Below are 18,763 nucleotides of genomic sequence, written 5' to 3'. Positions count from 1 at the left end.
AGCACATTAGATGTTGGTTTCAAGAGGGATTCTTTTTGGATTGTTTTATGCAAAGATTTGGTATTGCTTCGAGTTATTTTTTTCAGTTTAGAGATAGTTATTCAATAATAAAACAGCTAAAAATCATTTTTAAAAAATGGATCACTGTCACTACTTCAGCTTGTTAAACTGAAAGCACACACATGTTCGACACACAGAAAACACAACACTCACCCGTTCACATTTCAGACGCCCCGACGTATGAAGAGATAATTATAGAGTACATGACATTTATTAACAACGAGTTCCCGTTAACCCGAAAAGACATCTGTCCCGAATTGACATGCCACCGCCGCCGCCGCCGAATATGACGAGGAGAACGCCAGGAAACCAGCAGAGGGCGAAGAATTGTCGTCCACCATGGTGACCTCCAGCAGCAACAGCACCAAACCGGAAGCTTTGATGCAAGGTACATTGCTGCTGCTGCTGCTGTGGCAACAACAATGTAGAAGGACGGACCAAGCAATGCCGTCGTAATTACAGGCTTGATATGCTTGCGTTGCTGAAGAACCTTTTTCACTTGTTACCAATTGAAGACTAGTTGAGGAATTTTTCGGATTTTTTTAAAGCAAGACCATTTGTTTTCAATTTTTATAATAATATTTTAATACCGTCTTTCGAATTTTGAAATTTACATTCACAATCATTACAGAGCTTTTTTATAATATAATTTGCATTACATTATATCGTTACAATATAATAATAAACAATTCTTAACACCTAGGTCACGACCAAGATGCCGACGGAAAGGATGCAAATTTCACTTGCGAGTTATTTTCCAATTTTTAAATTACTTTTACTCTTTTTTTGCCATTTCCGGTTGCATCAGCCCTGAATATTTTTTACTCTTTGTTTTCTGCTTTTTTCTTCATTATTTTCCTTTATTAAAATTTTAAAATCATTCGTCCAATTCAATCAACTGAATTTTCCAAGTCTGCTTACTCGCGTAGTCATTTTAAATATTTTATTACAATTTTAACTTACTTGTATCCTTGTATTGTTTCTGCTCATTATCGTTTAGTGTTGTAGTTTTTTTTTTTGCTTCTCTATTTACAAATTTGCTTTAAATGTCTGCGTCGCATTTAATTAAATTACCGGCTAATCACAATCGTCACTTTCGTGTCCATCTACCTTATTAGTACTTTTACAGAGCAAACCCCATCGGACCTCGTGTGCTCTCTCACCTTCGCTTTCATTCATCCCCACTCAATCGGCAAAGAGATTTTTTTAATAATTTTCGAGACATCGCCTAAATTCGATCAATACACTGTCAAACAGAATTTCACAAGCACTCGCTGCGAATTTACTCACAATTTTTGGATCTGAAAATTCAACCTCTTGCGCGCGCGCGTTACGAAACGGTGTGCACTCATTCTAAACTGTATTTTGTATGTACACTTAATTTGATACTTAAAACTTGTCCACTTTTTTTTTTGAATTTTCTACTAACTCGATTCTCTAACGGTTTTGCTGTTGTTTACTTGTTTTGTAGTGTTTTTTGTTTTTTTTTTAATCTTTTCTTCTTGTGCTGTGCTCTTTCTATTCGGTTGGAATGATAAATTATACGGTCTCACTAGTATTGCATTCAAAGCTATATCTCCGTTTCAATGGCAGCAAAAATGGATTCTAGAGAAAAGAAAGGTATTAGGAATTCTAAAATGCCAAGACCATTGGAATGTTTTTGTCGCTCACAGTCACAATCTATAAAGGAATGTTTCGTATCTTTTTTTCTCCAAATACAACAAGGATTAATTTGTGTTTTGCTTTAAGTAAATTGAGACACTTTTTTCCCATTAGTTTGTCGCTTCCCGGTGAAATTCAAACAAAAAAAAAGAAGTACAACAAAACAAAGAAAGGTTTACATTACACGTTTAACACTTACGAATATTGCACAAAGCTTTTACACATTTCTCAACCCCAACCCGCCACAGTTCTGCAGAACTTTTCGCTCAGTTCATCGCATCGAAACGAGTTTAGCAGTTTGGTTCAAACCAACGAAAGAGAGAAAAAAACGGGGTACATTTATAAAATTTTCCACCCGCCCCCTCTCTCTCAGGAGAGAGAGAAAGAGAGTTAGTTTAATTTTCCGCTGGAAATGGTTGCGGTTTGCACAATTTCAGGAACTGCACGACGAACACAGTGTTGCCGTCGGGGATTCTTACTTTTTGTTGTTGTTGCAAATTTTACTAATAAAAACTACCGGTTAATCAGATCACTGTTAAGCTTTTTTGTTTGTTTGTTTGTCTTAATTCCTCACTTACAATTTCCCCTGCACTACCACGGCTGCTGCTGCGAACTCTGTCTCTAGCTAAACTTTGCTCTAGTACACACTATGTATAGTTAAAATTATAATTTACATTCTCGTTTTGTTAAACGGTCCCCGGCCACACTCTGTAAGGATGAAAAGAGAAAGAAACGTGGGTTTAGTATTTTTGTTAGAGTATTGAAAGTAGATTTTGGGAAGGTTGAAGGTTTGCAGTTCGGATTATTTAAATGATGATATTTGCAAAAAGTTAAGCTTAATAGCTTGTCATTAAATCGTATTACTTTCTCTTATTTTATTTATTTAGATATTAAAGCAATAATTGTATTTACTGTAAATCAAATGAAGGAAAAAGTAATGAAATAACCTTCGAAATAGATAATAAGGCCGTTGCAAATATTTTTTGAAGGTTATGTCCCGCGACTCTGACCAAAGTCGAAGGGAAGGGGGGCAAAAAAATGAATTTACGAGCCACAATTTAAACATTTGAATTAAAAAGTGTTTAAAAATGCTTTTTGCAATTCCGTCGTGAAACTACTTACTTTTCCTGTCATTCTTGAACGACGAAAAAGCCTACTTTTCTGTACCAAAAATAACAGAATCGAATAGCAACACTTTTCAAAATAAATGCTGAAAAGTTCTACTTTTCAGCACTGAAATGGGTGCTGAAAAGTTGAACTTTTCAGCACTTGTTTCGAAAAGTAACACTTTTCAACATTTTTTTGATTTAAACGATTTATTGACAAAATACATGAAAATTCGACTTAAAATTTCACTCAATGGGTGTTTTTCGAAATTGCAAAAAATGTTGTATGTGTTGTGGCCTGAACCACAACACGCCCTTTTTCCTATATTTACCATCTCTGTTTGGCGATATAAGGCAATAAAACTTATGTACGTCAACAGGTAAACGCAATAATTAAATCTAGGAGGTAAAATGAAGTTAAGTCGATAGGTAGTTAATTATAATACTAGGGAGGTAGTTGATCTACCGACATCGAAATACTTAATAAAGGTGAGCTCGTCCTTGGACGAGCAGAGTTGAAGTACAACGGAACAAGTGTACATTGTTTTATATTAAAGAAAGTCCGCGATAATAAATATTTAACATTTGGTGTCAGAAGTCAAAAATGTAGCTGAAGTAAAGATTAAAAAAAAGGATCATCGGCCAGGAACCCTGCAGTAAACACGGACACGATTGGTAACATATAATAAAAAATACTTTAACAAACATGGAAAATTGGTTGAAATTTGAACACATCGAACTATTTGACGGTTCGGTGCAAAAATTAAAATCCTTTATAGAAATTGTGGATCTTTTTCACGAAATCTATAAAACAAAAAATATAAATGAGAAACATTTCCTTACAGTGATTAAATACTGTAAACTTTCGGAAAATGTAAAATATGAATTCAAAAACGAAAAAATTGATACTTGGGACCAACTTAAATCTTTTTTGCAAGATAGATTTAAACCAAGTTTAAAATTGATGTTGGAATTATTAGACGAAATGAATGCATCATCAATCAAACAAAATGAAACCTTAACTGATTTCATTGCTAGACTTAATTATATTCTGACAAAAATAAAAAACAATTGTGGCTCCGAATTTGAATTATTCCATCAGCATGCCATGGGTAAAGCTGTATGGAAAATAAAAGACTTGTTGTCCATCGACACAATTATTATTTTAGGCCAAGCGTCTACTTTAGACGAAATCAAAATTACTTTGGAAAAATTAAATTTAGGTGACAAAAAAATGTATGGTAAATTTCTACCATTAATTGACAGAGCAGGAAATTTAGAACAATCTACAGCTCAAAACAACGGAGTTCAATATTTTAAATTCAAAAACCATTTTCAACCATGTTTAAATTCTGGGAAAAAAGGTCCCCAAAACTTCAATCCCAGGTATAAGGGTAACAATTTTAATCCATTGCACAATAAAAATAATGAAGCAAAACAAGAAAATATTTATAGAATCCGACAACAAAATAACATGAATTATTTTCACGGTAAAAATAATTGGAAATATTTTGTTCCTAAAAGGGAAAACATTCATTATAAAGATACAGAAATTAACCCTAATTATAAGGGTAAAACTTTCGTTCCAATTTTTAAAAACAAAAGACCTTATTTTATAAACAATTACGATAACAACAATAATAATAATATGACAAATGGTAATTTTCAAAATAACAACACTCGCAACAATGGTTATAATAACACAAATAATTGCCACAACTATAACACAAAGAATAATCATTACTGGCAAAACAGTATGCCAAAAAATAAAAATTATTTAGCGAAAAACAATTCAAATGATGAAATCTCGTATATTCAAGGTGAAAATTTCAACAATCCAAATATCAGTGAAAACCTTTGTGACAATACTGAAAATCCAATTCTACATAAAAATCAAACAACAGCAGAATATGAAAATTATGGGGAAATCAAAAATAATTCAAAAATTTTCGAGCTTAACGAAAAACATAATGAGCAAATTAAATTATGAAAAATGAAGATAAAAAACAATGTCAAAAACTAGATTACCAACAAAACAAATTTAAAAATTATTTCATTGAAAACGAGAAAAATATTTTCTTAAATAAAAATGATCACTTCTACAAACAATTTATAGAATACTTAGATGATCTAAGTAATCAGTATTCTTACTGATAAACAAAAAACACACACACACACACACACACACACACACACAATCATGATAGACATATCTTAACCATCAATTATGTTGATATCTGGCCAATATCAATTATCAATGAATGTTAAAGATTTACTCTACCTTGATCTTAAGAACAAAACATTTTAAATCATATATATTTTTCCGGAGAATACATCTGATTTAAATATAAGTTCAGCAAAAGTATAATTGAAAATTCTATCTAACAAAAATCTATGAAAAGCATTCAGCGTACACAAAAATGAACCAAAGCAAATATTTTTGCTAAATACAAAATCATTTTCAAAACAAATTATTCGTAAAAAATAAAAATAAATGGTTCAGAACATATAACAGATTGGACAAAGGAAAATGCAATGCAAAAAGCTAAAAGTAAATCAATTCATTATATATATTATACAAATATTACAAATAATTCAAAAGCTAGCAAAATATTTTCCTAATTTTTTTTTCATAGTATGTCGAAAAAAACAGGCGAGCAATCAAAGATATCGAAATCAACCTTTAAACACTTCAAATTTAATCAATCGATATTGTTAATATGATTTATGTTTGATTGATTTAATTTGGTTGGTAAAAATCAATTTCATATATTAATTTTAAAACATAAATTGAAAACCATCATATATTGAATAAATTTCTATTAAGAACACAGCAACATAATGTAATGTACCAATCAAAAAATTCACACAAGATTTATTCATATTTTCCACTTTCAAATCAGACACAAGACATATTCTTAAAGTTAAAAATGTTTTCAAACGAACAATATACATGGAAATCTTTTCAAATAGGTCTACTAATTGCTGTCATAACACAAACATCATAATTTCACTTCATTTAGTATAATAACTAGTTTGAAGTATTTTTTATAGCAATTTCTCTTATTTTACTTATTTTACTGTAAGTTAGTGCATAACAAAATAAGGAGATTACAAATTGTGACTTTATACTCAATAAACATGACTTGAATGATAGTATTAAAAAAGGAACAACAAACAATTTCGTAGATACTTATGAATATATATATATTAAAATAACGTTACCAAAAATGTATAAAAAGGGAAAAATCAGTTATTATCCATGAAAATATAAACATTATAGATGTACCAACTGAATTACAAAAAAAAAATGTTCAAAAATAATTATTTACAAAAATACATGCATTATAAAAACAATTCAACATACAACATAATTATAAAATAAATACATACACTAAAAACACACATATAAACACAAAAACAAACATCTCAATTATCACTAAACATAGTTTTGAAATTTTATAAAATACATTTGTAGTTAAGTAAAATAAATACAAAGTAAATAAGTAAAATCTGCACAAGACAAATCTTATTTTTGTAGGGGGAAGGAGACCCCCGCGTTCAAATCTTCAGAACCAAACAATTCTATTTGTTTGCCATCTTCATCTTCATCTTCATCTGATCGTCGTCGAGATCGTGGTCGTCATCAAAAGTTTCACGAAAACGAAATCGTTAATAATCGAAACGGTTCCAAAACAACAACATCAAGACATCTTCAGCACCATCATCACAAAGTGTATTTACACATTTTCAACGCCTACAGTCATCCTGCACATTTCACATTTCAAATATATTTTATTGAAATCTTTCAAATTTTAGGAAATGAAATCAATGTACCTAGCATAATTTTCGCGTCTTTCAATTGTAAAACATTATTTTTGCTGTCTAGAAAAAAACATATTAAATTAAAAGTAAAATTAATAATAGCACAGTAAACAAAAATATGAAACGAATCCATTCAAAATCAGTAAACATAAAAATATTATTATTTAGCCATAAGAATTATCACTGATTTACTACTTTTATTGTATCCTACTAATCCCGAGTAAACCGCGGGTAATCGGTTCCATCAACTAACATTAGTTTAAGTAAATTTTGTAAACAATATGTACCAAACAAAACAATACCGTATTTCAGAAAAAATCAAAAACATCATGAAAACTTATGAAACAAATGACAACAATCTGCATAAAACAAAACCTCTACAAATTCAGACAACACATCTATAAATGTCACATAAATAGGTTTCAAAGTATTGTAGCACTATTGACAACATTAAATGATAAGATAAAAAAAGATCTCTTAGATAATAAAAAACCTTTTCCGAGGGGGATAGTGATGTTGTGGCCTGAACCACAACACGCCCTTTTTCCTATATTTACCATCTCTGTTTGGCGATATAAGGCAATAAAACTTATGTACGTCAACAGGTAAACGCAATAATTAAATCTAGGAGGTAAAATGAAGTTAAGTCGATAGGTAGTTAATTATAATACTAGGGAGGTAGTTGATCTACCGACATCGAAATACTTAATAAAGGTGAGCTCGTCCTTGGACGAGCAGAGTTGAAGTACAACGGAACAAGTGTACATTGTTTTATATTAAAGAAAGTCCGCGATAATAAATATTTAACATATGGAACTCGTTGCAAAACTTGATTTTTTCAGCACTCTTCGTATTTATCCAACTCGGTGAACCTCGTTGGATAAATGTACGACTCGTGCTGAAAAAATCCTCTTTTTGCAACTTGTTGCATAAACTACTATTATACACCTGTCCAGTTGTTTTGCAACCATAAGTTTCCAAAATACCTAAATATTGACGCAAATTTATTTTTTGCCAAAAATAAAGTTTTTGCGGTGCTGTACATTGGAATTACTAAAAAATTCAAAATATTTTAAATCCAGTTCAAACATGCTAAATATGACTATCAATACAGAAAAATGCGTTTCCGATGGTTTTAAATTGATTTGACTTTTATTTTCATCGAAATTTTTAAGCTTTTTAAAAAAATATTTTTTTGTCAGCAAAAACAAAACGCGCACTATGGGATTTGACAGCGCGCATTTGCCGAAAGTGCGGCGCGTCGTTTCGAGGCTGGTATGCCGCGTGTCTTTTTCGGGGATACGCGATATATACCTGAAAAAAAAATTGCAGCGGCCTAAAAAAATGTCAATGTTTGTTTTGGTACAAAAATGCAATGAAAAGCTTATGATCTTTTTTTTCGCTATTTTTTTTGGTTTTGTTGATTTGAATAAATTTAAAACCAATAAATTGAAAGCTTTTTGGAACAAAACTTTTGAAAAAATTGGTATATCTGTTTTCTATTACTTCAATGACGGAAATGTTCAAATATTTACTTAAATTTCTAACAATATCAACTGTCATTTTTTAAGTCTTTTAGACTCCGGGACCGTGGTGTAGGGGTAAGCGTGGTTGCCTCTCACCCAGTCGGCTTGGGTTCGATCCCAGACGGTCCCGGTGGCATTTTTCGAGACGAGATTTGTCTGACCACGCCTTCCGTCGGATGGGGAAGTAAATGTTGGCCCCGGTCTAGCCTAAAGGGTTAGGTCGATAGCTCAGTCCAGGTGTAGAAGTCGTCTCCCTGGGTCCTTCGGTGGAGTCGCTGGTAGGCAGTTGGACTAACAATCCAAAGGTCGTCAGTTAGAATCCCGGGGTGGATGTAAGCTAAGGTGTTGAAAGAGGTTTGCAATTGCCTCAACAATCAGCCATCGGACACTTAGTTTCGAGTAGGAATCTCGCAATCGAGAACGCCAAGGCAATGCTGTAGAGCGAATAATTTGATTTTTTGACTTAAATTTCAAACAATATCAACTGTCACTTTTAAAGTCTTATAGATTGAAAAACGTGATTTCATATTTTAAATTAACTTGAAAGTAGCATAATTTGAAAAAAAATATGGAAAGGGCTAATGAAGGAAATGCTAAGAACTTGTTTTCTTATAGAGAGGATTGTTTACAGTTAAAATGGAAATCCTTCAAAAATGTGGTCATGATGAAATTACTTCAGAAAGGCTCTTTTTAATCTTGTTAAGTCATTATTTTCAAGCATAGCCAATAGTCTCTGAAGGTTTAAAATTTATTTAAAACATTGCTATTAGTAAAAGTCACCTTAAATAAATAAACAACAACATTCAGGGATGTACGCTATATTACATCATACTGATAAAATTGCTTTGTTTCCTTATGTTTCAACTCATTTTTTTTTCAGTCGCATCTACGCAAAACTCTTCACAGGTCAGCAAAAGGTTATCACGGATGTTGTATTAGTCTGGAAATTTTTCGCTGAGTAACGAGTTACGAAACAGGTACCCAAAAAAAATCCCCCAAGAACCTCCTAACAGGAAAAGCTTCCCACAAAACAAAAAATGAACAAGCTAAAATAAAAACCTTCCGAAGCACACGAAACAAACAAATACACCTGAAAAAGGGAGAGAGGGAGTACACACAGACAAAAAATACCTACGTTAATAGTGATGGATTCGTTTCCGGTTGATACCAGTACTGAGGTACGTAACCGCCCATCTGGGGCGCGTGGGTCGGCTGCGGGGGTGCGTGGTTCGTCTGCGGGGCCATCTGTGGCGGTTTGTGGTCGACCCAGTGCGGCGGGGGTTTCTGCTCCCAGGGCGCTTGCGAGGGCGGACTGAGGCCTGGAATTCGATCAGCGGTAAGGTCAAAGGTGAGAACGCTATTAGTGATCATCGCATTCTGGTTGGAGATGGGAAGGTGGGATTTCGCAAGAGCCGCTTGGAAAGAACTCCTCCAGAAAACGTCAACAGTGTTGGCGAAAAGCTTCGTATCGAGCTGACAGCAGTTCTTTCCAAGCGGTACGCTGGTTTTGCACACTTACCAGGTGACAGCTCCGAGACCGGTGTACTCGACGGCGTGGGACTGTGTCCGGGAGGTAGAAAGTGCGACGGCGATCCACTGCTGGAGCCTCCGCCGGGTGCTGGAATGGAAGCGAAACAAACCGAACAAAAAACAGGGAGTTAGTGCGTGGTCAACAGCAGCTGTCCGTCTGCAAACAAATGCCACTGCCGGCCGGCCGGCAAGCTGCACGTGATCCCCCCGAGAACCGATCATTATTCCGCGGGTTTCGCGCAAACCCCTAATTATATCCTAATTTATTTCTATTTTAGACAGTAGTCTATCGATATTCACGGTTCAAGGGCTGGCGATTCAGGAAGCGCCGGACGGCGCGGCGTGGCAGGCAATAAAAGTTATTAAAGACCATCCTAGACGAGCACGCGGCCGCCGGAATGAACCGGAGAAGGGTGCGCGGTGGCGGCGACGGACGCCGAATCTGTCGCGTCTACTGCACCACACGCACGCACACTCTGCCGTGGCGTGCAACTACAAGCAAACAAACACTACACGGAATAGGAGGAGACACTCACCTTGGTGCATGTTTTGATGCTGCGACGGACTGTGACCACCCTGGTTCGGCGCGCCCAATGGAAGTCCTCCCCCGACGCCCGGTGCCTGCGCTGCCTTCATCATTTTCTTGTACTTTGACCGTCGGTTCTGAAACCAAATCTTCACCTGTGAGAGAGAGAGGGAGAGAAAGAAGGAGAAAGAGACGACACGTTAGTGCGATGCGACACGATTGTTTTGGATGTGTTTTATTGATGTTGCGCGACACGCAGAGTACCGCTGCGAACAAACGGGGAATCACGTGTGACAGATACGGGTGGGAAAGAGACAAACGATGTTGCGATGTGTGCTCTGCGACACGGGTGCAATTATGTAGCTCGCATAAACGGCTGAAACGTCACTGTTGTAAATCAACGTGAAAACGTTGACACAAATTGACGAATCTGGAAACAGTGTCTTCGTTTTCGAACTGTTGAAATCAATGACATCTCTAAGAACAACGACAAAAACACGCGTTTCCAGAAACGCTACCGCGGTGAATCGCAGAAATCTGTTCCAAAGCTTCCCCCTAGATCTCCACTCGTGTGCGGCCACTTCACGACCAGCAGCGCGTATTTACTGCGCCGGAAGTGTTTCATTAATCGCTCTTTATCAGTTTTAATTTGTATTTATGCGTCCCCAGCCCCGACCGTAGTCTACCAAATCTGGACCTGGACGTACTGAATCGCGGAGCACCATCATAAATTCATCAGCTCCACAGTTTGACCGCTTGAATCTCCGGACCCGTTTTTGTTTACACACTTGGGACAAAGTCGCGGGGCCCAGATTAAGTGAGTGATTTTCATCTTGTCCAGCGCAAACTCAGAAGCCAAAACAAAGACTGGGCCACTAAATTGACACTAACGAGGCCCCGTCCAATCAGGCCCAGCTGCTGTGGGAGAATTCCCTGCCCGAGAGGTCTCAAGAGGTTTGCGCGGCCGAGAGTTCGCACGCAGATGGAACTCGAATCAATTTTAATAAACGCGCGGCCAGGACTAATTTATTTGAGGTTATGGCGCGGGAGGCCACGCAGATTTGCAACGGCATCAATCACCGGGGCCGCGCGAGTCGCATAGATCCAGTCAACTCTCTGGCGTTGACGACGGGTATTAGCATAAAATAATGAATTTTAAAATGGCTACCAATATCGGGCGAGAGTGACTGGATCGGCGGGCCGGTTGGTTTCATAGCTGGATCGCACTTTTGCCTAATTTCAATAATATTTCAATTAAAATGATAAATTTATTCGACACAGTTCGAGCGCTGGGTGTATTTGTCCATAGAGTAATGTTGAAGACATGCGTCGTCGCAAAAATGTGATACATTTATCTAAATTGAATCTCTGTCATTAATTTGTTTGAAAAGGTTCAACAAACAAAAATTTTATTTTGAGTGTTTATGAATACCACTGACTTAAAGCTGTTTCAAAAACACCCAACATATCTTGTGAACTAAAGAAATCCCCGTACCAAATTTGAAAACCTTAGTAAAATTTGCTCAGAAACACGTTCATGAGGTCAAAACTTGAATTTAAATATGAACACTATGTGAAATTTAAGCAACAGGTTTGCATTTGCGTGTGTTATGCGGTGTAGTGTGTTATGGACAGAATTTTGAATTAACAATTTTAAAAAGATTGACTACGCAATCGCATTTTCGTCCAATTTTGTTAATATTAAGTTCAAAGATTTGCTTGAAATTGAATCTACGATTTCAGAGATTCAAAAAACGATACATTTAGTTAATGTAAAAAGGATAGTCTTTATTGGATGAAAATTACTTGTTTTGATGGTAATTTTAACAGATCCACCAAATTTTAGATTGATAAAAAAGATTAAATTTTCTACAATTTCAATTCAGTTTGCACAACCTTTGTTAGATCTTCACTTAGTTTGACAGCTATTAGATTTCGTTACTGAGCCTCGATATCTCTTAAAATAATGTTGAATTGTTCAGTCTCTGTTTACAGTTCAAAACAATTGTGTTTATGATTTATTGCTGAGGTATTTCAATATTAAATTTTCAGAAAGGTAACTTTGAATAAGTTTTAAGTAAGCCATGTTATCGAAAAAATAACTTTCTGACCTGTCATGTTTTTTCGTCAAACTTCACCTCCACTACTCCGCCTGCCCATTTTTTGTGACGACCTCCATCGTTGCCATCCTTGGCGAATGACGGGGCAACCCGCTGCTGCTTGGAGCCACCATCTAATTCATCATTTTGAAGCCTCCCCCTTCGCTTTGACATTTTTGTTTCGAGCACCACACAACTGGTTAATGTTGCTACACACTCACCAGCAAAGACAACAGGGCGCACATTCCACTGTTTGGGGGAGGTGACGACTAGGGTGGTCATCATTTTCTTTAATCCCCATCAAATATTATTTATAATTAAAAAGAATCAAAAACAAGCCTTGAAGCTCATCTTAAGTTAAAATGTTATGATTTTAACAAGGAATTTTTAAAAGAAACTTGGGTCACTCTAACGTTCAAGCCAGTCAGTCAGTCAGCCTGGTCGCGATTATAATCAGTCGTCACACGATGACAGTCACGCAATTCTAGGAACATGCCGAATAATATAGTGGTACAAGAGAGGGAGAGACCCACGCAAAAAAAAGAACGACAACATTACAGACGCCAGGGCTGAGGGCTGAGAAGCCCAGCTTTGGTTGGTTCTGCTCAAGTCTTCTGTGGAAAAGGGGGTGCTGCTGCTGCACACGTTACGCCCACGTGCGTCTGCTCTCGAAACCCCCCATTTTTTTTTGGTAAGTTCAAACGACAATGTCAGCCGGCGCCGTTGAAAAGAGGTCAGGCGAAGAGGATGTCTTCGAAATATTCATGGTTTCTTTAAATCAAATTGAAATTAACATTTGATTGTAATACAATGACAAATAATTGTAGTTTGTGTGACGAGTTGCAACGGAGTATTTCAGCACGAGTCGTACGTTTTTTGAGTCTTTACAATTGGATAAATACAAAAAGTGCTGTGATTTTATAAATATCTTATAAATTAGATAAAAATCTTGTTTGGCAGCACAAGTTGGATGAATACAACGAGTGTTAAAAGAATCTTAGTTTTTTACGTTAAAATTATTTTCTACTCAATAAAAAAAACTACTTCAGTTTTCATTACAGAACCTTTCTAGTTAAAGCAGTGCCACAGTTGACTAATAAAATTAAAATAAGGTGGTAATGGTGGCCCATCAATTTTGCCAAATATTCCACGGTGTACGCTTCGTTTTTTTTCGCCCCAACCAGACCCAGCCAGCGCCAGAAGCGGTTTCACGATAAATGTTGCGCCAAAATAAATCTGCGAAACTTTTGAGAAGGGTCCGCGGCCGCAGTTAACCGGGGAGCACGGAAGCCAAAACTCGGGGGGAAACATTACCAGCAGAGGGTTTATTTTTTGTTGTTGTTGGTGGTGTGTTTGTTGCGCCAACCCCGCGAAACAAAACGGACATCAGCATAAAACGTCAGTAAAACATTGATCAACATGTTGTTTCTCCAGGGGGCACAGCATTTGAGCCCCCTTCCTCGACTGTGAAAAGAATGAGGTTTCGGAGGGCGCGGAGTTTCCTTCGCATAGTGAGAAAGAAAACATGAGCCCAGAAGCTAAATATTTTATGCGGAATAAAATATTACCGTGCAGAAGCTGGCACCCTCTGTTGAGGTCAGTTCGAGGGGGGTTGAGTGGGAAAGGAGGGGTTATACTAGGAGCAGTTGGAAGCATCAGAATCATTCTACAACCTAAGTAAGAATGAACAAAAAATTGTTTTTTTTTCTAAATGCTTCCTGCCTACATACATATTTTAGTAGAGTAGAGTAGAGTAGAGTAGAGTAGAGTAGAGTAGAGTAGAGTAGAGTAGAGTAGAGTAGAGTAGAGTAGAGTAGAGTAGAGTAGAGTAGAGTAGAGTAGAGTAGAGTAGAGTAGAGTAGAGTAGAGTAGAGTAGAGTAGAGTAGAGTAGAGTAGAGTAGAGTAGAGTAGAGTAGAGTAGAGTAGAGTAGAGTAGAGTAGAGTAGAGTAGAGTAGAGTAGAGTAGAGTAGAGTAGAGTAGAGTAGAGTAGAGTAGAGTAGAGTAGAGTAGAGTAGAGTAGAGTAGAGTAGAGTAGAGTAGAGTAGAGTAGAGTAGAGTTGAGTTGAGTTGAGTAGAGTAGAGTAGAGTAGAGTAGAGTAGAGTAGAGTAGAGTAGAGTAGAGTAGAGTAGAGTAGCAGCAAACTTAGTACAAAAGAGCACACCGGCATTGATATAGTAATAATGGCCTAATCATTAAACTATTTAAAATACTCATTTTGAAAAAAATAAAAAAAAGGACAAAGGGACAATCCATAAACCACGTGGACATTTTTTTGGGATTCTCATTATTATTAGAATTTTCTTTATAAAAAATGGAAAAAAAACTTTAACATAATAGTTATAAGTTGTGCTATGTGTGTTTAAGAAAATAAATTATACACAAATATTTTACAAGTAGGAATATTTCTGCAGATCTGCAAATACATTATTGGTATGTTTAAAAAAAACCAAAAAAATACAGAATATTGTTTATTTTTCCCACAATCGATCTTTTGACCAATCGAACTTCTGACCATTCGACCTTTTGTCCATTTTCAACCTTTTGACATTTCGACCTTATGCATTTTTGTCGCATATCCTAATAATTAACCCGTTTACGACACTCAAAGCTTAAACACGAAGCTTCTTTTAAAAAAATCAAAAGCTCGATGTCCCTTTTTTGCCTCTGCCAAACATACATCATCAAGGTAGTGCAACAATTTACGGCCTCAACATTCTCATTCCCCAACTAAACAATTATGCACGTTCCAATTATGCTCGTTAAACAATGGATCAGATGAAGAAACAAAACAAAAAACGCAGGCACATTTCACTACAGCATATCATGACGGATGGAACCGTTCGCGCCTTTTCCCCCCTCTCTTGTCAGATGAAACCATACTCGAAGAACACACACAATTCAATTAAAAGTTATTAAATTATGAGAAAAAAAATATGACCGCAAAAGATGTTCCTGCATTCCGCAACTCGAGAAAAACCACTTTATTAAAAATAAACTCAAGCTACACAAAAACCACCATCCGAGCCCGAGCAGCCGTCAAAAACCGCAAAAGAAGTAAAAAAGTTTTGAATTAATTTCGAGCAATTAAGCGGAGCTATAAGAAATTAAAGTCACTTCTCAAGTTGTTCGGTTTACGGCCCGCTCCCCGCCACCACTCTCCCTCGAAGTTTGTTTCCTTTCGATCAATCGTCGTCGAACTGTGAAACTTTTTCCCCCTTCCACGGTTCCCCTCGATCGGAAAAAGCTCGAAACCGCTTCTTCCGTTTCGTCATTCCAGGTTCACGTCGTAACCTGGAACCTGGGACGATTTTCTTCGTATGCATATTTTACGCTTGACAAATCTAGCATGACCACTTCGGGGACGACCGCGATGCAACTGCTGCATATCGATGCATTTTTTAGCGTTAGTGGGATTCGGGAAAAAAAGATTGTCATCGTAACGTCGAAGTTGTGAAGAAGTTGATTGGTTGGTCGTAAATTTTCCACGAAAACTGTCATTGTCGGGCGAGCCTGTTTAATGATTTATTCGTTTTTGGGTTGGGAAAGCTTCTCTGTCATTATGTTATTATTCTTTTGAATGATTTGAAAAAAAATTAAAATCGTGAGATTCAGAATTATTTTTTTTAGAAATTACAAAATTTACATTTGAAATTATATGAGCACTGATCACTCAAGGAGGTATTAGACTACGACAAACAAACTTTTTGACAGTTTGGCAATCTAGCCTGCATACATTTTGCTTTGTTTGCCGCAAACAAGTTTGCGAGTTTGGCAAACTGTCAAACACGAAAAAGTGCAAGTTTGTTTATCATAGTCTAATACCTGTTTCACTCAAAGCTGATCGAATCATGTGAACCGTTGCTTCGAAACGAATCGTGAGCGAACACGATTAAAAAGCAGCCAGCGATATTTGGCTTAAACCTTCAAACTGGTTTATGCTAGCTTTTATCAAACCCCAAACAAATCCCATACACATCAGCCCTAAACCACCTGTCACTTCCAAGCTCACAAAAAAAATCGCTGCGCTTCAATTCCCGTCCCAAACAAAAAGTCCCAAAGTCAACAAAAACATTGTTCTCGCTACATCACAAAACCTCCAACGAGTTCCCAACCCCGCACGGACACTTGACAGATTTCTGACTGACAGCAGCTTGCCAGCATAAGCCTGGCGAGATGACCAAGGGACCCTTGAAGAGTCACCCTATTGTACACACCACCGGCAGGGGAGAGCGCTCGCGCGCGCTCTCGCTCGCTTGACGAACGGCGATGGATGGATGGGCTGTTTGGAGTGACGTTTGCACTTTTCAGGTGTGGTTCCGCCCCCACACTACAGCGCAACGGTTTGACAACTCCGGGAGAGCGACGGCGCGAAAACAAAGCCCATTGTGAATGTTTTTTTGAAAAACTAATCAAAAGGAGAATAGGGAAGCACTTTCTATGCGCGAAGAGAACTTGCCGTGGACGGGCTCTATTCTGTTGTGATTAACGGGGTACACCACACTGCGCTGCTAAGATGATGGCCCGACATGACCCACGAGGGCACCACACCGGCCGATCGGTTGGTAGATGGATGGGGGTACACATTGTGGCATTGTTGCTGCAGCACCTGACGTGACAACAATCCGTAATTAATTGTCTATTTACCGGGTAGAAAGGTAGTACGGAGAGAGGCACAAGAAAAAACCAACACAGGTTCCGATGGATGCCCGCGCCCCTAATCCGGACGGACTTCTCCGGGGGACGCCACGCGCGTGAAAAAAAAGTAAGGTTATGTTTGACCTTAACCTTAGCGTGTGCTTTGTTTTATCTCACTGCCGCCAGTCCCGGAACGCTACATCCGTCGCCGCAGCCGCCACCTCCACGTCAGGGGGCAGATGGATGATGATGGAGGTCGTTTTGTTTGCAGATATTGAAACCTCAGCGGTCGAGCGCGCGCTCGCGAGCTCAAACAGTTTCTTCCTAAACGCGTAAAACTTAATTGCTATAAATTATCTTCTTCTTGCTGCCGTTGATGCTTCCACAGCTGAGACGCCGACGGTGTCGGCGGCGTCATCGATGTGAGCACGAGCATGAATTTTGCCAGCTCGAGACATCCGCGAACGTGTACGTCACGGGTAGAGTACCGGCAAGCGATGTAGATGATGTTGTACACACAGCCTACAACTAGTTTCCGAGCGAGTTTTTGCTCGCTGTGTGCAGAGTGTGTTCATTCATCAGTGCGCCGCTCAAGATGTTGATTTGCCAAAGATTTTACAGCGTTGTGAATGATGTCGAGCTTGGTTTTTGCCTGATTGAACATCGATGGATGCATCAGGTAGGGTGGATCCCGAACATCCGACTAGCTTAAGACATCCTCTAGTGACTCAGACTCCGGATTTAAACTGTCAACAATTCAGCGACTCATAGACAAACAACCAAGTTCTACACTACATTGATCGATGATCTGCAGACTTCAAACCGTTTACCAAAGCAAGATCAAAGCCAAGATCATCGCAACAGCTGCCATCGTAACTCGCCCACCCCTACCGGAGCTTCTCGATAACCAGCAATTGATGAGGTGCGCGAGCAAGCTACGCACTAATTGTACCTTCGATTTCAATTAGGTGCCGAGCCAATCTCCCACGTGAGATTGCAGGGAAAATTGAGTGTTTTGCCGGTCCGTGCCGCATGCGATGAAAACAGATCGTACGCGATCCGATTCGGCGTTGACTAGGCCGCGAACACAGAGTTGCAAACCCAACCCGGGGAAATCGCTGATCGAACCCGTAGGAAGTAATTACAGCTCAGAGGGATTGCACACTCAGGTGCTTCCGGGTGACCGTTGCGCGACCAGGTCAACGAAAGCGACCCAGAAGAAGACATACGGACGGAGAAAAATCGGTCAACTTCGACAGATGATGCCCGTGGGAGCCAAGCCGGCCCGAAATTGACGTTTACGTATCACATTGTGCAGCGTGGCGTGGCGAAGGAGCTGCCGCGACGACGCAGACCCCGAGGGGCAAGTGTATACTTTAGAACGCGTTAGGTGTTCCGCGGAGCGTAACGAAGGCGGAGGAGGATTCCCGGGGAATTCGAGAGCATCCAGCAAGAAAAAACAACAAACGACAATAATAACATTATAAACATGGTTCCCCCCGTTGAATGTGACTACGGCGGGGGATTCTCGAAAGACAATGATTTGTAAGCGGAAAGCACAGGAAGACACACCGCCGCGATGTCACAATCGCTATTATTTCTTTTCGCTACGGCATTTCTCATGGTTTCGTCGTCGTCGTCGTCGGTTCTGGTCCGTGCGTTCACCCGGTTCGAAGATCCGCACGCGATCCTGGAGGTAGCGCAAAAAAAAATACGGTCCGATCATCCAAACAAGTCCCACATAATCAATCATTTCCCGGCTCCCCCGTGGAGATCGATCACTATCGCTTA

The 18,763-nt window shown here is 38.3% G+C and overlaps 1 protein-coding gene across 1 annotated transcript; it reads right to left on the bottom strand.

The window, feature by feature from the left end:
* Positions 1 to 616: 616 nt before the first annotated feature.
* On the bottom strand, positions 617 to 10,405 carry LOC120416060 (homeotic protein distal-less-like). The gene is made up of 4 exons (XM_039577726.2): positions 10,246 to 10,405; positions 9,699 to 9,797; positions 9,315 to 9,498; positions 617 to 2,430 (listed from the first exon to the last, which is right to left on the bottom strand). The coding sequence occupies exons 1-4, from the start codon at positions 10,346 to 10,348 to the stop codon at positions 2,409 to 2,411; spliced, it is 408 nt and encodes a 135-aa protein (XP_039433660.1). The 5' UTR covers positions 10,349 to 10,405; the 3' UTR covers positions 617 to 2,408.
* Between the last annotated feature and the right edge of the window lie 8,358 nt (positions 10,406 to 18,763).

Source organism: Culex pipiens, chromosome 3 (genome assembly GCF_016801865.2).
Source record: "Culex pipiens pallens isolate TS chromosome 3, TS_CPP_V2, whole genome shotgun sequence".
NCBI lineage: Eukaryota > Metazoa > Arthropoda > Insecta > Diptera > Culicidae > Culex > Culex pipiens.
This window is presented reverse-complemented; position numbering and strand designations above follow the sequence as displayed.